This window comes from Octopus sinensis, linkage group LG14, assembly GCF_006345805.1.
Source record: "Octopus sinensis linkage group LG14, ASM634580v1, whole genome shotgun sequence".
Taxonomy (NCBI): Eukaryota; Metazoa; Mollusca; class Cephalopoda; order Octopoda; family Octopodidae; genus Octopus; species Octopus sinensis.
This window is the reverse complement of record NC_043010.1, coordinates 25,354,901-25,380,793: the sequence shown is the minus strand read 5'-3', so window position 1 is coordinate 25,380,793 and position 25,893 is coordinate 25,354,901. Positions and strand designations below refer to the sequence as shown.

The following is a 25,893-nucleotide window of genomic DNA, read 5'->3' as shown; positions in this document are numbered from 1 at the left end:
TGTTCACTCATTATATTACATGTGTAAGAGTTTACCATAAAAAATATATATATGCACCAAATTATTTCAGAAACTTTCCCTCATCTTGAAAGCTGTTTAACCCAAAGTGAAAACTGTTACCAGCTGTTAATACAAACAGATGAATTTTTCAAGGATGATGATGACAATAATAATAATGTTGGTGATCATAATAAAAACACTGAGAAGAAAAAGAATGACATAACAAGCAAGGAAAAGGACAGTGACACAGACATTTCTTTATCTTGTAATTCTTTACCTAATACAATTGCAAGTGACCACAGCACTAACTGTGATGATTCCAATCATAGCTCATCACAGAAAACTGATGGAAATACAGCATCATCAAGTCTCAGTGAAACAGGGAAAGGTAAAATATTTTCTTAGCCTTTTTTCTTCAAGGGTTAGTTTCTTTCTAAACAAACAGATTTATTGCTGTCATGCAAGAGATCTCTTACAGTCCCCAGCTATAAAAATGATTTCAAGGAAGATAACTTTGACTTAGATTTTTAAATCATTGTTTACAAACATGGAGGAATTAACTACTGATATTTTAGATATAAAAAGGCTTGTTTTAAGCAGTTAATTTGAAATAAAATAGCAAAAGGTCCAGCCAGAGAAATCAAACCTCTCTTCTATTATCATTTGCCTGGTGACCAAATTTTCACTAAAGCCAGGGGTCAGCAAAGTTGACCTCTGAGTGTTGCTATCCAAAGGGTCAATAAACATCTGAAATAATTCTGAGCATCAAGAGTGCTAATTTATAACCAAAACTGAATCTGTAAGAGTGCAGTAATTGAAGGCTTAAACTCACTACTTTACAGCCAAATATCAATACAGTAACCAGTATTCACTGAACACATATTTCACATTGAATATTCTGATTTTATCTATAATATGACTGAAACTTTAAAGTTCCTGATAAATTTTATAAAGTATTTGCATTAAATTTCTTTTAATATTTCTTATTAAAAGGCATTAATGACAAAAAAGAATGAAGGTATTATTGTTTCTAAACCCAAACATTTTTTCATTAATTAATACTTTTAATTTTATTTTAGAAATTTACATGATAGGGGTCAATAAATTATCAAGAATTCCATGAAGGGTTCAATAATATAGGAAGTTTGCCAATCTCTGACTGAAACTAAGTGGTGTCTACCCATCCCTTTGTTCCAAATCATTTTTCTTCTACTCTTTAACTAGAGAAGCTAGACATTATAATCATCTGCTTCTACATTTGGAACTCATCCTCTAACTGACTGATTCAGTATCAGAACTAAATCATTGGCCCACAGAGGACAGCCAGTCTTGAACTCTTCTGTTATAGCCTGAAGCACTATGACAAACAGGAGAGAGTTGAAAACTTACTCCAGATGGACCTCTACCTGCATCTTAAATTTCTTACTGAACTTGGTGCTAACAATGCCACTAGTTTGTATTGCTTAGACTTACACGCACGCGCACGTCTAAAATCCATGAGTCAGATAAAAATAAAGGAACTCATATATTTTGCAATAGAGTGGGGAGTTCTTATCTAACTAGGCTCTGCTCCCTTTGAGTGAGAAACTAAGGGGTCAAAACATTTGTTTGATGGGAGTTCTTCTGATGATTATTTCTCCTGCATTTGCCCTGCAGTGAAGTCCCTCATACTGGTCTTATTCTGGCCAAATTACAAATTGGTTTCATACAAGCTCCAGCAGACATCAGAAAATGGCTAAAAGGAATAGTCATTTATTTCTGTCAGCCAAGACTGGTAATTTATCTATTATGAAACTATAATATAGTATTGTTATTAATAATAATAATTTATATATATATATATATATCATCATCATCATCATCATCATTTAGTGTCCACTTTCCATGCTAGCATGGGTTGGACGGTTCAACTGGGGTCTGGGAAGCCAAGAGGCTGCACCAGGCCCAGTCTGAGCTGGCAATGTTTCTATGGCTGGATGCCCTTCCTAATGCCAACCACTCCGTGAGTGTAGTGGGTGCTTTTTACGTGCCACACAAGGCTGGCATCAGATGGTGCTTTTTACGTGCCACCGGCACGGGGGCCAGTCAGGGCTGGCGACGGCCACAATCGGATGGTGCTTTTTACGTGCCACCAGCGCTGGTATCACAGCTACAATTTCCATTGATGTTGATCGATTTCAATTTTGATGTTGATTCTCACTTGCCTCAACAGGTCTTCACAAGTAGAGTTTTGTGTCCCAAGAAGGAAAGGTATGCATAAGTGGACTGGCTACATCCCAGGTAGAGGCCATGGGTTATGGTCTCACTTGTCCTGCCGGGTCTTCTTACGCACAGCATACTTCCAAAGGTCTCGGTCTCTAGTCATTTCCTTGGTGAGACCTAAAGTTCGAAGGTTGTGCTTCACCACCTCATCCCAGGTTTTCCTGGGTCTACCTCTTCCACAGGTTCCCTCAACCGCTAGGGTGTGGAACTTTTTCACACAACTATCTTCATCCATTCTTGCCACATGACTATACCAGCACAAACGTCTCTCATGCACACCACAACTGATGCTTCTTAGGTCCAGCTTTTCTCTCAAGGTACTTACACTCTGTCGAGTATGAACACTGACATTATACATCCTTCGGAGCATACTGGCTTCATTTCTTGCAAGCTTACGCATATCCTCAGCAGTCACAGCCCATGTTTCACTGCCATGTAGCATGGCTGTTCGTACACATGCGTCATACAGTCTGCCTTTTACTCTGAGCGAGAGGCCTTTTGTCACCAGCAGAGGTAAGAGCTCTCTGAACTTTGCCCAGGCTATTCTTACTCTAGCAGCTACACTTTCAGCACACCCACCCCTGCTACTGACTTGGTTACCTAGGTAATGGAAGCTATCAGCTATTTCTAGTTTTTCTCCCTGGAATGTGGCGGAAGTTGGTCTCTGCGCGCTTTTTCAGTGTTTATTGCTCCTGAGCATCTGCCACATACAAAAACTATTTTCCTAGTTAGCCTTCCTTTGGCATTGCTGCACCTCTTATGTGTCCATAGCTTACACTTGGTGCATCTTATAGAGTTTCTACCTACACCTCTACTACAGATTGAGCAGGGCCATCTACCTGAAGGCGTTTGTGATTTGTCTACCTTCCTACTTATTAGGACTTTGGTTTTAGCTAGGTTGACTCTAAGGCCCTTCGATTTTAATCCTTGCTTCCACACCTTAAACTTCTCCTCCAGTTCTGATAGTGACTCAGCAATTAGAGCAAGGTCATCAGCATAGAGGAGCTCCCAGGGGCATCCTGACTTGAATTCCTCCATTATTGCCTGGAGGACTATGATAAATAGGAGGGGGCTGAGGACTGAACCTTGGTGGACCCCTACCTCTACCTGGAAGTCTTCACTGTACTCGTTGCCAACCCTCACCTTACTAGCAGCGTCCCTGTACATGGCTCGCACAGCTCTCACTAACCATTCATCTATCCCTAGTTTCCTCATTGACCACTAGATAAGGGATCGGGGGACCCTGTTGAAGGCTTTCTCCATGTCAACGAAAGCCAGGTACAGGGGCTTATCTTTGGCTAGGTATTTCTCCTGCAGCTGTCTTACCAGGAATATAGCATCAGTGGTACTTTTTCCTGGCACGAACCCAAACTGCATCTCATCTAAACTAACTCTCTCTCTAATTAGTTGGGCTATGACCCGCTCCGTAACCTTCATTACCTGATCCAGCAGCTTGATACCCCTGTAGTTATTTGTATCTAGGGCATCACCTTTACCTTTGTAGCAGTTGACTATTATGCTGCTACACCAGTCATTGGGAATGACTCCTTCGTGTATCACCTGGTTAACTATACGGGTGACTAGGCTATAGCCGACACTACCAGATATTTTGAGCATCTCTGCAGTAATTCCTGATGGGCCTGGGGCTTTCCCTGTCTTCATGCTTCTAATTGCCTTAACTACCAAGGAACTGTCAACTCAGATAGCTAGTCCCTCTGTTGGGTCGACATTCGGCAGACTCTCTTTATTCGATGCATTTTCTTTATTCAGCAACCTTTCATAGTGGCGTCTCCAAACCACTCTCTTTGCATCCTCATTTAGCGCAAGTGAACCATCATCCATGTGAACACATTTCTTTCCTACCACATCACGATTCTCTCTCACACACTGTCTTGCAACACAAAATACCTCAAGTCTTTCATCCTCACGGCGCAGAACATTGGCAAATTTTTTCTTATCTGCTTCCCCTCTGGCTAAATACACCTGCCTCCTAGCTTCCCTTCTGGCAGTCTGATACACTTCCTTGCAACCACCGTACTTCCAGTCCTTCCAAGCCTGTTTCTTTTGTCTAATAGCCCTGTCAACAACATTGTTCCACCACCACGTTATTTTGGGTCTTGAGGGGACTTTGCACCAACCACAGATCTGGTCAGTGGCTCTCAGCAGGTTGTCCCTTAGAAACCTCCAGTTGTCTTCTACCCCATGTGAAGCTATATCCCCTTCTATTTCGTCAAAGGCTTCAAGTAATATGTCTCTAAATCTCTGTCCATTCACAGGATCTTTAAGCTTCCAGACCCTTCTTCTCCATGTTGGTCGTCCTCTTAGTCCTGATCCTAAAGTCACTAACTACCAGTCTATGTTGTGGGGTACATTCTTTGCCTGGGAAAGTTTTGGCATTTATAAGCAGCCATCTTTCCCTTTTTCTGGCAAGGATGTAGTCGATTTGGCTAGTATGTCAGCCCAATCGGTAGGTGACTAGGTGGACACACACACATACACACACACACACATTTATATATAAAAAACACCTGTGTGGTGCCACATAAAAGCACCCAGTACACTCTGTGAAGTGGTTGGCATTAGGAAGGGCATCCAGCTGTAGAAACCATAACAAATCAGACTGGGGTCTGGTGCAGCTCTCCAGCTTGCCAACTCTGGTCAAACCATCTGACCCATCCCAACATGGACAACAGACGTTAAATGATGATGATGATGATGATGATGATGGTGGTGGTGGTGGTGGTGGTGAAACGTTTTTTTTCTTTTATCAGGTTCAAAGGAGACATCAGAAAATAAAAGCAAAAAAGACAAAAATGAAAAAGAGAATGATGTTAAGGATGAAGATGTGAGCGGTAATGATGGTAATGAGTGTGATGATAATGTTAATAATGATTGTGGTGGCGGTGATAGTAGAGAAAGAGAAGAAAGAGAAGAAGAAAACAAAGAAGAAGATGATGAATATGATGATGATGATGATGATGATGATGATGAAAAAGATGATAAGGGTGCGTCTTCATCTGACTTGATACGAAGTCATGGTCTTGGGTCAATGAATTATTGCCTCACAATCAATGTGCCTAACAAGATGTTGATCAAAGAAACTGAAGATAATAAAGACATTTTAATCACCTTGAAAGATATTTACAACCTTATTTCCCATCAATATTTACCAAATGTGAAAAGATGGCTAAAGGTAATTTTTCACTTGTTATTAATATTATTTTCTTGTTGTTCTTTTAAGAAATGAATAATAGTGAGACACATTTGCAATTATATATGTGTATGTGTATGAGTGTGTATATATATATATATATACTTCCTCTTCTTCTTCATCATCATCATTATCATCATCATCGTCGTCATCATCATCACCACCATCATCATCATCATCATCTTCTCCTTCTCCTTCTTCTTCTTCTTCATCATCATCATCAACATCGTCGTCATCTTCTTCTTCTTCTTCTTCTTCTACTTCTCCACCTTCTACCCCTTAACCTTGTCACTAATGTTTTTTAGTATAACACCTACGCAAATTCCATAAACAAGCCTTTCAATAGAAATATTCTCCTGAATTGAACTGCGACTGCTAGCTGCCACTGACCATTCAAAATACGACCATCAGGGCACTCCCAGATTCTCCCACCCCCTCTCCTCATCAGCCTTCTTCTTCCTCTACCCTACCAAGAACTCACAACGACCTCCAACACACAAGTGCAAACAAGGGAGTCAGAGAAAGGCAGAATGCCACTTATATCTGAACACTACTATAGAAATATTCCTTTAAAAAAACTTTTCTTCTAATTTTTCTAAATTTAATTATTTAATCGTTACAGTTGAAAAGGTCTCAAAATGACCGAAACCGGTACTGAAATGTTCACTATAAAATTATTTTAGCATTTTCTATTTTTGACTTGTTTTTTCATATATATATATATATATATATATATATACACAGACACACATACACACACATATATATATGTATGTATAAATATATGTGTATGTGGCATGTAAAAAGCACCCATTACACTCTTGGAGTGGTTGGTGTTAGGAAGGGCATCCAGCTGTAGAAAACTTGCCAGATCAGATTGGAGCCTGGTGCAGCCTCCTGGATTGCCAGTCCTCAATCAAACTGTCCAACCCATGCCAGTATGGAAAGCAGATGTTAAACGATGATGATGATGATATTTTTTTAACTATTCTACACATTGGCATGGCTGTTTGGTAAGCAGTTTGCTTCCTGACCACATGGTTTCAGGTTCAATCCCACTGCATGGTACCTTGGGCAAGTGTCTTCTACTATAGTCTCAGACCAACCAAAGCCTTGTGAGTGGATTTGGTGGATGAGAACTGAGAGAAGCCCATCGTATGGATATATCTTTTACTTGTTTCAGTCATTTGACTGCGGCCATGCTGGGGCACCACCTTCAAGAACTTTTAGTCAAATGAATTAACCTCAGTACTTATTCTTTTAAGCCTGATACTTATTCTGGTGGTCTCTTTTGGAGAATACATACTTACACTCACACACATACATACATACATACACACACACATACACACATATATACATACATACACACATACATACATACATACATACACACACACACACACACACACATACATACCATTGTTGTTGATGTTAAAATTCCAATGAAGAAGCCTTGGATCTAAGTTACCAACCAGCTCTTTCTCTATTGGCAAGAAATCTTGAAATAAAACTGATCAACAACATACATACATGCATGCATGCATACATACATACATACATACATACATACATACATACATACATACATACATACACGCACACCCTGCATATATATATATGCATATATAACATACATAAAACAAAACATACAAATCTGCACATATACATGCATGCATACATACATACATAATACATGCATACATACATTCATACATACAAACAAACAAAGCAAAAATACCCTGTTGTTGATGTTGAAATTCCAATGAAGGAGCCTTGGATCTAGGTTAGAAACCGGCTCTTTCTCTATTGGCTAGAAATCTTGGAATAAAACTGATCAATGACATACATACAAAAATACCCTGTTACTGATGTTGAAATTCACACATACACACACAGACAAACAGACACACACACACACACACACACATGTATATGACGGCCTTCTTTCAGTTTCCATCTACTAAATCCACTTACAAGGCTTTGGCTGGTTAGGGGCTATAGTAGAAGGACATTTGCCCAAAGTACCATACAGTGCGACTGAACCCAAGACCACAGATGTAATGCTTATATTTTTGTCATAACACACATTGTTGGCTAACAAATCTATAGATATATTCAGTGGCACATGTCAGCAATGAAATGGCACACTGTTGACACACCACTGATTTTATTTTGCACTCATTAATTAATTAACCTTGTCATTCTTGTTTCAGTGTTTGACCTTGTTTATGCTAAACTAATTCACAGATTGCATTGTAGTTTAGGAAACAATCATGAGATATGAAACATGATGCAAAGGTGTTAATACAGAATGGCTCCAGCAGAAATCCTAAACTGCTCTGGCAGTAACACTTTCCCAGTAGAGATACAATTAGAATAAGTGCTTGGGTGTTAACAATGTATCATGATGATGATGGTGATGATGATGATAAAAATGATGGTGGTGATGGTGTTGATGGTAAAAAAAAATGGTGGTGCAGGCAGCATTGTTATTTATTACTGCTTTTGAGGAATTGCAGCCATTCCTGCTCAAGTAGACCTATGGTATGATAAGGAGCTAGCTGGTATAGTGACAATAATGAGGATAGTGGTAGTGATGGTGGCGGCAATGGTCGTTGTGATGATGAAGATGGTAATGATAGCAGCAATGGTGGTGGTAATGATGGTGATGAGGTGGAGGAGGAGGAGGAGGGGGAAGAGTATCATGTTGAGGTTATTGTTGTTTATGAATTATTCCCGCTATTTCTCCTGTAGTTTAGTAAAGATATATTTCACATGATGATGGTGATGATGATGGATGGATGACAGCAGTAAAGGTGGTGGAGGATTTGGTTGGTCATGCCAATGATGATAATGATGATGATGATGATGATGTTGTGTAACTCCTTTCATCTCTGCTTGACTATGTCACGTTGATGACATCATTGTTGTTTAGCCCATGGCCAACTCTGATCAAGGATATGTGATAAAAGACATTCCAGTTGTGACCATCCCATCCTTTTTTTTTTCATTGTCTGATATCTGGAAGCACTTCGTCAGTTACGACGACTAGGGTTCCGGTTGATCCGAATCAACGGAACAGCCTGCTCGTGAAATTAATATGTAAGTGGCTGAGCACTCCACAGACACGTGTACCCTTAACGTAGTTCTCGGGGATATTCAGCGTGACACAGAGAGTGACAAGGCCGGCCCTTTGAAATACAGGTACAACAGAAACAGGAGGTAAGAGTGAGAGAAAGTTGTGGTGAAAGAGTACAGCAGGGATCACCACCATCCTCTGCTGGAGCCTCGTGGAGCTTTGGGTGTTTTCGCTCAATAAACACTCACAACGCCCGGTCTGGGAATCGAAACCGCGATCCTATGACCGCGAGTCCGCTGCCCTAACCACTGGGCCATTGCGCCTCCACGTCTGATAATTAAGACTACATTGTCTAATAAATACTTCCCTTTTTTGAGATATCACTGTTTGATAATTAGGAAATTTAACTGCTATTCCTAGCAGGTTGAGCAACAACATAGAACCTCTTATGTCAGCTTTGAATGTTCTTGTTATTGTTATTATTGTCCCTATTTTTTGTTTTTGTGTAGGAGGAGGGGGGGCAAACATTGAAATGTTTGATCAAAACCATTATGTGATGGCATCTACAAATTTTTGGCCTTTTACCAATGTACAAATTTACCATTATTACCAAAGGCAGAGGTATTCTTTTCAGTCATATTTGTATGTTTGTTTGTCCATGGACAAAATATCTCAAGAACTGCTGGATGGATTTGGATGAAACTTTCAGAGATGTTTGGCCTCATGACTGGCAGGAACTGATTAGATTTGGGGATCAATCCAGTACCAGACAAGGATTCTGGATTATTTTTCCTGTTTTATTTTTACCTAATTTTTGAGAGCAGTAGGGTTCATTTTTAGTATTCTCATTTGTGAGAGCAGTGGAGTTTATTTCAGATATTCTCATTTTAAAAATCATCTCTGGCTAATCGTTGAGAAGAATGTTGGTGTTGCCCTGGCAGAGGGTTGAGCTTTCTGAGTGCTCTTTTTATTATTGCTATTGTTAGGGCATCAAACTGGCAGAACCGTTAGCACACTGGGCAAAATGCTTAGTGGTATTTCATCTGTCTTTACATCCTGAGTTCACTGAGGTTGACTTTGCTGTTCATCCCTTTCAGGGTTGATAAAAAAAATAAAGTACCAGTTGAATACTGGGATCAATATAATCAACTTACCCCCACTCCCATAATTGCTAGTCTTGTGCCAAAATTTGAAATCATTATTATTGTTATTGTTATATACCAGACCCTTTTATTCACAGATGAGTGGAATAAAACAAAATTCCCTTACTTGAAAAGATAAATAGAGGTTAACAGCAGGAATGGTATCAGGCTGCAAAAATAATACATCAGTAATATGTTCTCATTTTATCCATGCTAGCATAGAAAAACTGATGTAAAAACCAGATATACAAAAACGAATAAAGGTATATCAAAAAGAGTACAGTAGGGATCGCCCCCCCCCCCCCTGCTGGAGCCACCTGGAGCTTTAGGTGTTTTTGCTCAATAAACACTCACAATGCCCGGTCTGGGAATCGAAACCACAATCCTACGACTGCACGTCCGTTCCCCTAACCACTGGGCCATTGCGCCTTCACATTTGTCTATATGTATGTATATATATGTATGTGTATGTATGTATATGAATATATGAGTTCAAATCTCATCCAGATCAATTTTGTCTCTCATCCTTTTGGGGGTCAATAAAATAAAGTACCAATCAAGTACTTGGGTCAATTTACTTGACTATACCACTTTCTTCAAATTTCTGGTATTATACCAATGTAAGTTGTTTCCATAACATTTCTGCCAATGTAGCACTTAAATTTTTTTCCCAATTTTTTCCAGTCCTCTTATTGTCTGGGGTTCTCTGAATGCATTCCAATGTTTTCATTCCAGTCCATGTCTCAAAATTATTGACCCATTCTTTCCTTGGTTCTCTCCGTCTCTTTTTATTTTACTTTTTTCTTTTATGTACAATGTAAAATATTATGTTCAATGTAAGATCATTGTTCTTTATTATTATTGTTTTTATTATTTAGTGCATTATTTATACATGTGCTTGTGGATGTATATATATGTATGTGTCTATATCACTGTGATCACTGTGATCGACCAGGCTATCAGATGTTGCTACACATCGCTGGTCACAATGTGCTTCAAATGACGCCACCCCACTGGCTAAGTGAGCAGGCCAACAGAACAAAGAGTGAGAGAAAGTTGTGGCGAAAGAGTACAGTAGGGATCGCCACCACCCCCTGCTGGAGCCACGTGGAGCTTTAGGTGTTTTTGCTCAATAAACACTTACAACACCCGGTCTGGGTATCGAAACCACAATCCTATGACTTCGAGTCCGCTCCCCTAACCACTGGGCCATTGTGCCTTCACATTTGTCTATATGTATGTATATATATGTATGTGTATGTATGTATATGAATATATGTATATATATGTATTTGATTGAATAAATTGTAGCCTAATATGTACAACGTTCTAGTCTCCGTATGTTTGGTTGTTGATTGCAGGAACTATCCAAGACAGGTCCAGACAATGAAACAGTGAAGAAACTTACTGATGCCATGACAAAGTTAGACAAAACAAAATCTCAGCTGGATGAGCTGAACCTGGAAGGAGTTAAAAGCATGACTGATGATGAAACAGGTAATTTCATTTCATTTTATTTACTGTGTTTGTGCCTGTTTATTCTTTTCCAAAAGGAAGTACAATTTCAATTAATCACAAATTTATCTTGTATGGTATTTAGTTAGTTAGTTAGTTAGTTAGTTAGTTAATTTGGCTCAAAAGCAAATAGCAAGGCCATGTAGGGGGACATGGAGTTAAGTACAGGGTGGTGTTCATGTAAAGAGTTCAGGCCACTTGAGGTCCAGGGAGGCTTTGAACAAAGCGGTCGTCGGCATCTTCACCATCTCGTCTGGCAGCTTGTTCCACGGATCTGCAACCCGGACGGAGAAAGCTCCTCTCCTTCGATTGAGATGAAATCATCGCAGGTAGAGCTTTTCGGAATGACCCCGCAGCCCACGCTCCGGAGCAGGAGTGAAGAACAGCTCTTTCGAGAGGTTACACTTCCCGCTTATGATGTTGTGGGCGAGAATGAGATCACCACGGCGGCGGCGTTTTTCAAGAGAATAAAGGTCGAGCGTCCTCAGCCTTTCTTCGTAGGACAAATTTTTGAGACCATGAACCATGCGGGTAGCCAGCCTCTGGACTCTTTCGAGATGCTGTATGTCTTTGAGGAGATAAGGTGAAGAGGCTTGAATCCCATACTCCAATATGGGTCTCACCAGCGTGACATAGAGTGGCAGGAATATGGCTGCTGTGAGCATTCCGAATGACCGTCGAATCAAAAACAGAATTCCGCGCGCTTTGTTGGCAGCATGGATGCACTGGGCTGAAGGCGAAAAGGAGGAATCCACCAAGATACCCAGGTCCTTTACCTGATCGGTCCTCTCCAGCAGCAGACGACCCGGCTCGAAATCAAGTTGAGTTGCAGGAGTAGAGCCGACAGGCAGATGACAGCACTTTGACACGTTCAGACACAGGTCCCAATCGTTAGACCACTTCCAAATTTGGTGGAGGCATTGACGAAGATCTTCTATACTACCGCGAGGAGCGACCAGTTTGATATCGTCGGCAAATAGAAGGGTGTGTTGCGTGAGGTCGTCGGGCAAGTCATTTATGAAGACTAAGAACAACAAGGGCCCAAGCACTGAACCTTGAGGCACGCCACTGCTCGCACTGGAGACGTCGGACCGCGAACCATTAACTTGAACTTGGAAGGAGCGATCTGAGAGGAAGGCACCAACCCATCGTACAATATCCGGATGGAAACTATATGCTTGAAGCTTGACAAGTAGTAGGCGGTGGTTTACCGAGTCAAAAGCTTTGGCAAAGTCCAATAAAACGATGTCAACAGCATCACTATCATCGAGGATGCGCGTCACCAATTCTTCCATTACTAGTAAGTTGGTCAAGCATGATCTCTTCGGCACGAAGCTGTGTTGGGAATCAGGAGATCGAGGCTGTGTTTAAGAGGTGGAGCATCATACTTTTCTTAAGGATGGTTTCGAACATCTTGCTGATTATTGATGTAAGGGAAACCGGTCGGTAGTTAAGCGGGTCTTCGCGGCTCCCTTTCTTGAAAATTGGGCAGATTATCGCTGTTCTCCAGTCTGCAGGTATAACACCCGTCGCCAATGACATATTGAATAGTCATGTTAAGGGCTCGCAGATGACCGGAGCCAACGCTTTGATAACCCGTGGGTGTATGCCGTCAGGGCCGTGACCCTTGTTGACATCGAGGCCTTGAATAACACGTTTGACTTCGTCCCGCGTGATGATCAATCGAAGCATTGGAGGTACCGATCTATCAAATGGAGGGGGTTCACGACCATCATCTTGTTTGAAAATAGTTGAAAAAGCCTCGGCAAATAATTGACTCTGTTGATAAGGGTCCTCAATCGATACGCCTGTTGAGTCTACCAACGTTGCAATCTGGTTGTTCAAGCGGGAATTCCGCTGGACATGGGCAAAGGTTTTGGGATTGCTACTGGCATTTGCCGCGATTTTGTATTCATAACTGAAGCGTTCTTTCTTTTCAATTTTCACGGCTCGGTCTCGTTGAGTTTTGTACACCTCAAAAGCTGCAGTCGAATCCAGATTTTTGAATTCAGCCCAAGCAATATCTCTGAGTCGACGTTCTCGTTTAACCTTCTTCGTCACCCAGGGTTTGTGTTTCTTCCTCTTGGGAAGCCCAACGGGAACTGCCTGGTCAGTCAAACAGATTACATATGCTTTGAGGGATGACCATAGTTCGTCAACTGAGGACAACGTCATCAGGGATCGCCAGTCCAGAAGCGCGGAAGCCTCGGTTAGAATTTCAAGATTAATTGCAGAGAAGACTCTACGTGGCAGCGAAGTAATTGTGGGCGTGGAAAAAGTTGTGTGCATGACGAACTTCAGGACCACATGATCACTCTTGGCAAGAGGGGCGCACACAGATACGTCTGACACTGATCTTGGATAGCGGGAGAATACCAGATCTAGCATAGATGGCTGCTGCCCAGACCGATGCCTTTATATACCTTTATTCGTTTTTGTATATCTGGTTTTTACATCAGTTTTTCTATGCTAGCATGGATAAGATGAGAACATATTACTGATGTATTATTTTTGCAGCCTGATACCTTTCCTGCTGTTAACCTCTACTTGTCTTTTCAAGTAAGGAGATTTTGTTTTATTCCACTCATCTGTGAAAGTGCAGAGCACTGAAACATGAGTTTGAATTCAGTACAATTGCATGGTATGTTGGGCTATTGTCATTTACTATTGCCCTGGGTACACCAATGCCTTGTTGTGGAATTTGGCAAACAAAAACTGTGTGGAAGTTCATCATATATATATCTTTTATCTTTTACTTATTTGGGGCACCACCTTGAATGATTTTCATCAAACGAATTGACCCCTGTACTTATTATTATTTCCTTGTGAACTTGGTATTTATTCCATCAATCCCTTTTGTCAAACCATTAAGTTACAGAAACATAAAACACACCAACACCAGTTGTGAAGCAGTAGTGGGAGACAAATACACACATATAGAGGCTTCTTTCAGATTCTGTCCACCAAATCCACTCACAAGGCATCATTTAGCCTGAAGCTGCAATAGAGGACACTTGCCCAAGGTGCTGCACAGAGAGACTGAACCTGAAACCATGTGCTTAGGAAGCAAACATCTTACCACACAGCCATGCCAGCTCCTATATATATAGGGTGCTGTGAATATATGGTCATCTAAATTACGCAAAAATGAAAATAACACAGACATCTCATTTTAAAAGATATTACGTAAAAATTATGTAAAAATATCTTGAAATACTAAAGAGTAAATTTATTCAATAAAATTGCCTTTGGCTTCAACCATGGCCTCCAGACGACTTCAGAATCTCCTGCAACTCTTCTGAATGGCCTCCTCCTTTAAGTTGGTGAATGCTGCCATAATCCTTGCCTTCAGTTCATCTTTGGTATTACAAGGAGTTCTGTTGGTCTCTTGCTCAACTGCACCCCACACATGATAATCAAGGGGGTTGCAGTCTGGGGAGTTAGGTGTATATATATGTATATATATTCCGGTTAAGGTACCTAGCACCTTCAAATTCCGCCGAGGTCAACTTTGCCTTTCATCCTTTCAGGGTCAATAAATAAGGTACCAGTTTCACACTGGGGTCAATGTAATCCCTTAATCCCTTTGTCTGTCCTTGTTTGTCCCCTCTATGTTTAGCCCCTTGTAGGCAGTAAAGAAATATATATGTATATATATGTATATACACATACACACACATATATACATACATGCACACATAAACAAATGCACACACGTGTATATATATACACATATGCATGTATCTCACATAAACACAGGCATCCAATCTTATGTCAAATTTCCACATTCTACTTTCACAGATGACGATGATTTTGAAGAAGTTGAAGAAAAAGAAGGTTATGAATCTGACATACCTGAACATTTGAAGAATGTCTCTGGTAGGTCACTTCTTTTAAAAATGACTTATTTGAGTATTTTTCAATCTTATTTTCCTCTTTTCACATATTTTAAAATATATTTTGCTTTAGCTCTTAAATATTTATTTCTATTTTTTATTTTTATTTTTGTGTTGTTATGTAGCCTCAGGTCAGTCCTAATCAAGCAAACTTGTGTATGGCCTCTGTATAAAAAGAGTAAAGATTCCCTTTGATCATGCATGACTATGGGATTGTACCTAGAAAATTACCCTCCAAAGCACAAGTCTGGGTGAGGTTTATGGAAGACCAGCAGTCGTCCATGCATACCAGCCTCCCCTCTCTATTCTGCCAATGTTAGCCAAGAGAAAGGCAAAGGCCAATTCATTTGAAGAGTAATCTGAGTGATAAAGGGTTAAGAATGACACCTGACAACTTGGAGGCTTTTAGCTAGGTCCACTCCGCTATAGGCATTCCTCCATTCCTCCTAACCATCAGAATGACTGCATAAAGAGCTTTAGGTACAGCTTTCCCTTCTGACTAAAAGAGAGAAAAAAAAAGTCTAACAATTACAGCAATAATAACAATTGATGTCACAATGATACTGTGACTAATATATTCCAGTTTTTCAGAACTTTCTAGTAACTACTCCCCTTCTTATGAATGAATTGAGACAAGTTGTAGCGGGAAATGGTTATTTTGTCCTTTAGAGTCTGTACTCTATAGTATTTCAACATGGAGTATAAACTCTCCTGCTTGATAAGGTAATTAATTACCTTGTGAAAATAATAAAGAGTTGTAAGGCAAAAGCAACTGGAAAATAGATTTATGTACCTCACTGGAGAGAAAAGGAGGGAATAGCAGATCCTCTGTAGTGTACTTGATAATACAGTCATCCAGATAGTGATATATATATATGTGTGTGTGTGTGTGTATGTATATATATATATATATATAGATAAGAAAGTTGGTTTGTGAAAGCACGTGGGTGAATATATAAAAAATAGTAAAGAGTGAAAAAACGACAGAAGGCTTAAATGTTAAAAAATATATATATTTGCGTCAATATGTCTGAAGAATATTAGAAAATTTTTAAAACAAAATTTTTTTTTTCTTTATAATGACAATTTTTAAAGAAAGACCGGTTTCGCATTTAGCTTTTCAAATTTCTTGTGACGTTATGTTTATGTTGGATAGAGTTATCCTTGTGTTTATGCTCCGGAGAGTTCTAAATAAGGGAAGGTAGTGGGTGATTTCTTCCGGTGTAAGGGAGATAATCGTTTAAAATTTTTTTTCCTTTTCCCTTAATGTGAATTTCTCTGTATCAGTATGTTCGGATGGTTGAGTCTGGGCTTGTACTTTTCAATGAAGAATGTTTCCTTGTTTAGTCTAATTTGTGTTGATGATCCGAAAGCACATTGGTAAAATGGAAAGATTAAAAATTGTGGTAGTAGTTGCTTTGCGCATTTCTCAATGTGCTCACTAAAAGGTATCATTCTATATTCTGGGAATGCAATCTGTTGTCGATGCAGTGTGCATCTACGTCTGAGTGATAGTCCCGTGGACCCCACGTAGTCTTGGTGGCAGCCCGAGCATTTTATGACATAAATTATGTTTTCAGAGGCACAAGTAAAGTTAGATTTGATCTTGAATTTCTGTCCCTCTTTAAAGAGGAATTCTGATCCTTCAAGCAGGTTAGGACATGTTGCACAGTTCGATCTACCACATTTTTTTACTTTTGCATCTGTAGTTTCAGAAGACAATTTTGCCTTTGTGAGAATCTTTTTAAGTGATTTGGGCTGTTTGTAGCTTTTAATGATTTGGTGTATGTTTAGAATTTCCTTTAATTTGGGGTTTTTATGAAGTATTGGTAAATTCTGGGTGATGATGGTGAAGGCTTCTTTGTTTCTGGGGTTGTATGTAAGGTAGTATTTTCGGGGAAGGTGTGTTGTTGTGTTGAACTTTTCTTAAAGTTTCTATGTTGATTTCTGTTGCACGTCTGATCCCATCCTCTATGAGTTGAGCTGGGTAATGTCTGTCAATTAGGGTGTTTTTGAGTTCTTGCAGTCTAAAGTTCCTGGTATTTTGTTCTGACACTATTGTGCATATCCTTCTTGCAAGGTTGAAGGGGATGTTTGTTTTAGTGTGTCTTGGGTGGCATGAATTAAAGAGAAGGTATTGTTTGGCGTCTGTGGCTTTGTAGAAAATGTCTGTTTCTATTTTAAGGATATACTAATTAAAAAAATTTTTCACACTCACAGTTGCTGAAGCATGGAACAAACTACCTGCATCAGTTGTCAGTTGCTGAGACATTGCATTCTTTAAAACCTCCATGCTTCCTGAAATTTGCCAATGCTACACCTGATATCCTCCCCTCCATACGCATGCACACATGTATATCGTTAATTTTACACTGTTCACTTTCCTGACTTTTGTACATAATTCTATGTACTGTACGTGCACCTTCGATGAGTTGTAGTGCACCTGAGCTCTGTACACAATAATTTCATTATTATTATTATTTGTACAATTGCCCAGTAAATGATAGTTATCTAGTTTGAATACTGTTGGTAAGCCTGATTCACTTATTTTGTATCTATTTGGTGCTTATAATATCTAACATTATTTTATTCTCTCATTTGTCTTCTATAAGCATCAGGACACTCAAGACAAAAAATCCAAAGTAAAGCATTTAACAAAACTTTGGTGAAGAAGTACATTTCCAGCCCTATGCTAAGGAAACAACCTAATTTTCATGAAACTTCTAAAGAATGGGACATAAATGCCACATTACGGCCAGGTGATGAACAAGATCCAGCTTCCATGGCAGCCACAATGAACAAATGGAAAAAAGAACTGCTACAGAAGAACAAAGGCCAGATCATGTTACAAGATGAACAAAACAGGTTAGCTGGAAATGTTCATTCAATGTGTTTTTCCTTTTTGCATTCTCATCATCATAATAATATCTTTAGCCATCATTGTCATATACATTATACCAAAAAGTTAGTACACACACACTTATGTGTACAGACTCACTTGCATATATGGATTCAACCAAAGAAGTCTCGTTTCTTATTCTATCTGATTAATGCTATACAAATGGTTTACTAATATGATCTAACAGTTATACTTGTGTCCCTGTCATATCATCGTCATTATCATTTAGCATCCTCCTTCCATGCTGCCATGGGTTGGATGGTTTGATGTGGAGCTGGCTAGCAGGAAGCTGTCCAGACTCCAACTGTCTGCTGAGGTATGACTTCTACAACTGGGAAGATCACAAATAACTTTGTAGTAATTTAACCACCAGCTGGTAAGCTGCCCTACTACTGTCTAACATAATGAACCATCATGCTTAAATTCAGTGTTTGTAACAAGAAAAAATATAAATACTAATAAGCTATAACAAACTGTCGTGTGATACAGGATTGCTTGATCATTGATACGGTTCTAATATGACAGAATGTGTTGTCTCTTTGAAATACAGGTACTACTCACTTTCCCTAGCTGAATGGACTAGAGCAACTTGAAATAAAGTACCTTGCTCAAAGATACAACACTCTGTCAGAAATTGAACTCACGAGCTTATGATCAGGAGCCAAATACACTAACCACAAATCCACACACCTTCACTTCACACACATGTACATATATACACAATGTACATATGTATGTAATGTAATGTATTGCAATGTAATGCAATGTATGTATGTGTAGTCACCCTATACAACAGCGCGCGGGCGCAACGCCCTCTCGTGAATACACGAAGTCCGAAAGAGGGAATTTTGCTGACGTGGCCTTAGCTGACGTGGCCTTGCTGACGTGGCCTTAGCAAGGGAGCGTGAGCCTTAACAAAGAGGCAAGGGAGCATAAAGCGTTGACCATTAGCGTCAGACAGACAGCGGCAGCCTTTTCATCGAAGCAGACGTTTAATTCGCTCTCTCTCCGGTTTTGATAGCAGCAGTCTTTTGGCCGAAGACTTTTAACCTGAATTGTTGCAGTCAAATCATCTTCTTCACCCGGACGCCATTTTTGACCCGTTCTGTTTTTGGCGGCTGAACATTGTAAATATTACAATCGATTAACTTTCAGCCTTGCGCGCCCAGAACCAAGGACATCAGATATACCACTGATTTCTCACCGGTATAAAACAATAAAGTATATCTATTTTTTACGTCTGCGTTTTGTGTTTCTTTGACTGGTAGAGTCTGGATATAAAAGCAACGGAAAGTGATTGCACCAACTTGCACCCCAAAAGTGCAAGCGGAGATATTCACATATTGCTTACAGTAGTGACCCCGAAGTTCCAGAGAACACTCACGAAAAGAAAAAAATCCAGTTTTTCTGCCAAGTCTGAAACACGACCAACCTGTTTTCTAGTCCCTTTCAACAGTTTGTTTCTTCATCTGCACTCACGCACGGAAAAAAAAAAAAGAGAAGAAATTTTTTTTCTCGATTAAAACGCGACGAAGGTTGGTAAAAACAAAAAAAACAAAAGAATTATTTTTCTATTCTCTGTGCACACAGTACAAAAAAAAAAAAAAAAAACATTTTTTTTTTGTAAATTGCACATTCAAAATTTATTGGTTCAATTGTTGGTCTTTCTTTCTTTCTTCCTTTCTTTTTTCCCTTTGTTTTTCCTTGTTGCGACTGTTCAGCGTTGGTTCGTTGTCAGTTTTTCTTTTTTCCATTTGACAGAGTCATCTAGTGAATAAAAGGCTACAAAATGTTTATGGGTTCGTTACCTACTTTTACAGGTGATGCCACACTGTGGTTTTCACAGTTAGAGGCACAATTTCGTGCACAAAGTATTACTCCCGAGCAGCAGTTGCAAATCCTTTATGGTTGCATGCCGCCGCAACTGGCATCTTCAGCAAGGGACCTTATTACAGACCCTAGTCCAGGCGCTACTTATGCGTCTGTTAAATTAGAGGTTGAAAAAAGAAATACACGAAGCGAGGAAAGTCGTTTCAACGAGTTAATGGCAGATGAGCAACTAGGGGACAGAACTCCGTCAGAATTTTTACGAAGACTGAGGGAGTTAAGTGGTAATGCATCAGATGCCCCCCTCCTTCGGAAGATTTTTTTTTCGAGGTTGCCTGCCTATATACAGACCGTTTTGGCAACCGGCTTAGAGACAAATACAGTGGACCAAATAGCAACGATGGCTGATAAGATGGTTGAATTTGCCGTTCAACCATCGTCACGGTCTGCTTGTGCCTGTTCACAGACCTCTTCGGCCTCAATTGAGGGGCTTTCTAAACTAATAGAAACCCTCACTAAAAGGATGGACGCGATGTGTCGCGATGGTAAGCGATCTTCAAAATCGCGAAGTCGCAGTCGTTCATCCTCGAGATCAACACAGTCTAAGTCTGGACTGTGTTGGTACCACTCCAAGTATGGAGAGAATGCACATAGGTGCACACAGCCATGCACTTATAAGTCTTTAAACTAGATTCGGAGAATTTGAGCACGTCAACTTCCTCCACAACATTTTCTGGTTATCGTGCATTCTTTGTTAAAGATCTAGTGTCGAAGAAAAACTTCATCGTAGATACTGGTTCTTGTTGCAGTATTTGGCCTCTGCATTGCACAACTGACAGGCCAAAGCGATCTAACGTCATCTTGCACGCTATTGACTCGTCACCAATAGCCACATTCGGTCAGATGTCGTTGTGCCTTGATATTGGTCTTCGACGAGACTTTCGATGGGTTTTTGTCATTGCCGACATTCCGCATCCTATTTTAGGTGCGGATTTTCTGGATAAATTTGATTTGTTGGTAGATGTCAGACGTCGGAGGTTGGTCGATAGTTCGACTACACTCTCCACGCCGACCGGAGAATCTACCAATTTAGCTCTTAGCCCGACATTTTTTGTCGGTACATCTGGAGATGTTTTTCACTCTCTTTTAGCTTCTTTTCCAGAGCTATATGATGTTACCTTTAGGGTGGCTAAGCCATTGCATTCGACACGACACTTTATAACAACAACTGGACCTCCTGTTTTTTCACGTCCAAGGCGTCTTGCACCTGATCGACTTAAAACTGCTAGGGCTGAGTTTGAGCACATGCTCCAGCTCGGTCTGATACGCCCCTCCACCAGTCCATGGGCATCTCCCTTCATTTAGTAAGAAAAGGGGATACAGATTTTCGCCCGGTGGGAGATTATCGGCGTCTAAATTCGGTGACGATTCCAGACAAATATTCCATAAGGATTTTAAACGATTTTTCGGCAAATTTACATGGATGTACTATTTTTTCTAAGGTTGACCTGATACGTGCCTACCATCAAATACCGGTCAACTCAGACGATATTCCTAAAACAGCAATTACTACTCCTTTTGGCTGTTTCGAATTTTTATTTATGAGTTTTGGTTTGAGGAATGCCACTAGTACTTTCCAACGGTTTATAGATGAAGTTGTTCGCGGACTGGATTTTGTGTTCGCGTATGTCGATGACATTCTAATCGCAAGTGATACGCATGAAAATCATCTCCTGCACTTGTCTCAGCTTTTTCAGCGTCTTCGCGACTATGGTGTTCGCATTAATCCAGACAAGTGTGTTTTTGGGCAACCATCTCTTAATTTTCTCGGTCATTATATTGACTCGAGAGGAATCAAACCACTCACATCCAAAGTCGATGCTATTCAGCGCATCGCACCACCTTCTTCTTTGCGTCAACTTCGCCATTTTTTAGGCATAGTAAATTTCTATAGACGTTTCATAGATCGGTGTGCGGACAAGTTGTTACCTTTAACACAAATGCTAAAGGGCAATTCCAAGAAGGACGCCCGTCTGACTCTTTCGGCTGAAGCACTGTCTGCCTTTGAGTTGGTTAAAAAGGAACTAGCTTCAGTCCCTATTTTGGCACATCCGGCTCCTAATGCTCCACTTACTTTATCTGTGGACGCATCAGAGTCTGCAATTGGCGCTGTTTTGCAGCACACCGTAGAGGGTGAAGTTAAACCTTTAGCTTTCTTTTCTTGTCAGCTAAAGCCAGCTGAACGCAGATATAGTACCTTTGATCGAGAGTTACTAGCGATCTATCTGTCAGTTCGGCATTTTCAACACCAGCTCGAGGGACGAGAGTTTGTGATTTATACTGATCACAAGCCCCTTACTTTTGCTTTATCTTCTAAAATGGATAAACTCTCTCCTCGTGCTTTCCGTCACCTGGACTATATTTCTCAATTTACAAGTGACATTAGGCATGTGCCAGGCAGTGAGAACGTCCCTGCAGATGCTCTCTCTAGACTCCCTGTCAATTCCATTTCCTCTCCTGCAGCAATTGATTTAACTGCTATTTCGCAGGATCAACCACCTTTAGAGGAGTTGGATTTAACTTCGCCTAAGTTTATTAACTGTAAGTTTGACTACCTTCCGCTCCCTACAGCGGAAGGCTCTATTCTTTGTGACGTTTCTACCGGTTCACCTAGACCATTAGTACCTGAGAAACATCAACGTTCCGTGTTTGATGCTCTTCATTCACTGTCACATCCAGGTATCTCTGCCACAGTAAAGCTTGTTACTGCTCGGTTCTTCTGGCCCAATATGCGACGATCAATTACCTCTTGGGCACGCTCTTGTTTGAGGTGCCAGAGTGCTAAAGTCCATAGACACGTTCGTGCTCCACTTGGACAATTTTCCTCTCCTGAAGCCTGTTTTTGCCATATCCACCTTGATTTGGTTGGACCATGGCCTGTGAGTCGCGGGTTCTCATACATTCTAACTTGTATTGATCGTTTTTCACGCTGGCCGGAAGCTATTCCTATAGCAGACATTTCAGCTGAAACTGTTGCGAGGGCTTTCGTATCTAATTGGATTTCGAGGTATGGTGTACCGTACAGTTTAACCACAGATCGTGGTCGACAATTCGAGTCTGCATTGTTTCGTGAGTTATCACGAATCCTGGGGATGCATCATATACGCACCACAAGTTACCACCCCGCTTCTAATGGGATGGTGGAGCGTTTCCATAGGCAACTTAAGGCCGCTTTGCGTGCCTCGCCGAATCCACAGACATGGACTGAATTTCTACCGATCGTCCTGCTTGGATGTCGGACTGCGATTAAAGCAGACCTTGGTTTTTCATCTGCCGAGCTCTTGTATGGTACCACACTGGCATTGCCTGGTACGATGTTGGTGCCAGACAAGTCACAGTCTCTTAATTTAGAGTCTTATGTTGCTCGATTACGCAGATATTTTTCTGCCCTTCCTCCTATGGACCCTCGACACCAAAATCCTCCTTCTAGTGTGCCATCAGACCTTAATTCTTGGACGCATGTTTTTATTCGTGATGATTCTGTCAAAGGACCTCTTGTTTCTCCTTATAAAGGACCTTTTCGTGTGATTTCTCGCACGCCGAAGGTATTCAAACTTGAAATTAACAGTCGTTCGGAGACCGTCTCTGTAGATCGTCTTAAAAGGGCATATTTTGAGGTGTCCACATCTTTTAATGACCCCACTGCCACAACCATCGTTGAACCTTCACAAGAACCTTTGACAACACCACTATTTACACATGCACCATTATCAACACCAACATCGACAACACCACCTTCGTCGTCGCAGCCTGCCTCGAACAGACCTTATGTTACGAGGTCAGGCAGAACTGTTCACTGGCTGAAAAAACTTTCCAAAACTATTTATATTTGACATTTTCAATTGACTTCCCAGTGACAGTTCAGTACTCATTGAACTTTGCTCATTTTGAGTATTTTTTCTCTTTTTACCTTTAAGGTGAATTTTTTTTTTTTTTTGCTGTTTAATGTATTATATTGTGTGCTATTTTTGGTTATCTGGTGTCCACCTTGAGTTTTATGGTCACTACAAGGAATTGTTGTTCGCGCTTAGGCACTGGAGGGGAGCTTTGTAGTCACCCTATACAACAGCGCGCGCGTGCAACGCCCTCTCGCGAATACATGAAGTCCGAAAGAGGGAATTTTGCTGACGTGGCCTTAGCTGACGTGGCCTTGCTGACGTGGCCTTAGCAAGGGAGCGTGAGCCTTAACAAAGAGGCAAGGGAGCGTAAAGCGTTGACCATTAGCGTCAGACAGACAGCGGCAGCCTTTTCATCGAAGCAGACGTTTAATTCGCTCTCTCTCCGGTTTTGATAGCAGCAGTCTTTTGGCCGAAGACTTTTAACCTGAATTGTTGCAGTCAAATCATCTTCTTCACCCAGATGCCATTTTTGACCTGTTCTGTTTTTGGCGGCTGAACATTGTAAATATTACAATCGATTAACTTTCAGCCTTGCGCGCCCAGAACCAAGGACATCAGATATACCACTGATTTCTCACCGGTATAAAACAATAAAGTATATCTATTTTTTACGTCTGCGTTTTGTGTTTCTTTGACTGGTAGAGTCTGGATATAAAAGCAACGGAAAGTGATTGCACCAACTTGCACCCCCAAAGTGCAAGCGGAGATATTCACATATTGCTTACATATGCATTCATTCATTCACATGCATATAAAATTAATTTTTTAGGCCATCAACTAGTTCAGACATTGGAAGCTCTGTGAGTATCATGCCATCCCAATCCAATGCTGAAAAGCAATTGAACGAGAGAAAGGAACGTCTGCTCCAGCAAGCACCATTTATCCCTTTTGGTCCAGACTTAGCATTCTGGGAAAATCCTGACAAAATAGAAGCTCCTGCTGCTGTAAAGTAAGTAGTTTTCATTTCTATTTCATGTGAAATGTTTGTTGTTTTACAAACTTCTCTCTGATACCTATTTTCTCCAAATCATCATTGATAGAATAAACTTTCTTTTTGTATCGAAAATTTATATATATTGCTTTGGCAGTATTTAAATTGGAATGATACAGAGATTAGCATGGCCCTTGTGAAAGGATGACATGCAAATTCGTGAAACATTTCATGTTTTAGGTACAGGTGTGGCTGTATGTTTCCCAACCACATGGTTCCAGGTTCAGTCTCAATGCATGGCACCTTTGGTAGGTGTCTTCTGCTATAGCCTCAGGCCAACTAAAGTCTTGTGAGAGGATTTAGTTGACAAAAACTGAAAGAAGCCCATTGTATTGTATGCATGCATGTGTGTATGTGCGTATCTTTGTGTCTTTGTCCCCCACCATTGCTTGACAACTGGTATTGGTATGTTTATGTCCCTATAGCAGTTCAGCAACAGAGATCAATAGAATAAGTACCAGGCTTTAAAAAAAAACAGTACTGGGGTTGACTCATTCAACTAAAACCTCTTCAAGGTGGTGCTCCAGTATGACTGCATTCTAAAACAAATAAAAGATAAAAGATAAAGATTGAAAACCTTCTCCAACTTTTGTGACATTCTCAGTTCAAGTCCTGTCGAAGTCAACTTTGTCTTCCATCCCTTCAACGTTTATAAAATAATCTGTCAAATAATTTAAAATTACTGACCTTAAGCCAAAATTTGAAATAATTATATGTACAAGTCCTCTCTATTCCTTGTCAGTTCTTATTTGTAGTTGCATTCCTCCTAGATGGATAACCTGTGATGAGGTTTGCTGTGTTCACATCTTGCTCATACTTCCAATTTTGGCATAGTTTCTGTGTCTAGATGCCCTTTCTGTCACCAACTAAGTTACAGAGTATACTGTATTGCATTTTATTGCTACAGGCACTGAGAGCTGGGGAGGCCTACTTGTGTAAGGAGGAATAATGGGTCTCTGTATCAGTTAATTCAATTTCTTCCTGGACAGGTAATAAATTATGTGGCTCATGGAGTTTACATCTCAATCATACATTACATCAACACAAGTTCTGATCAAAAAGTAGTGGTTATGGTGGTAAAAAAGTAAACCACAACACATATCGATTTG

At 40.4% G+C, this 25,893-nt stretch overlaps 1 protein-coding gene and 1 pseudogene across 3 annotated transcripts in view; both read left to right on the top strand.

Moving 5' to 3' along the window:
• LOC115218860 (UV-stimulated scaffold protein A) overlaps positions 1-25,893 on the top strand; it is a 66,090-nt gene that overhangs the window by 24,432 nt on the left and 15,765 nt on the right. For all 3 annotated transcript variants that reach the window (XM_029788811.2, XM_036508750.1, XM_036508749.1), the window contains exons 6-11: positions 71-388; positions 5,034-5,455; positions 11,059-11,194; positions 15,014-15,091; positions 17,721-17,973; positions 24,563-24,742. In XM_029788811.2, coding sequence (XP_029644671.1) covers positions 71-388; positions 5,034-5,455; positions 11,059-11,194; positions 15,014-15,091; positions 17,721-17,973; positions 24,563-24,742 — 1,387 coding nt within the window. The remainder of the gene's footprint in view (positions 1-70; positions 389-5,033; positions 5,456-11,058; positions 11,195-15,013; positions 15,092-17,720; positions 17,974-24,562; positions 24,743-25,893) is intronic.
• LOC115219555 lies at positions 24,869-24,963 on the top strand (annotated as a pseudogene).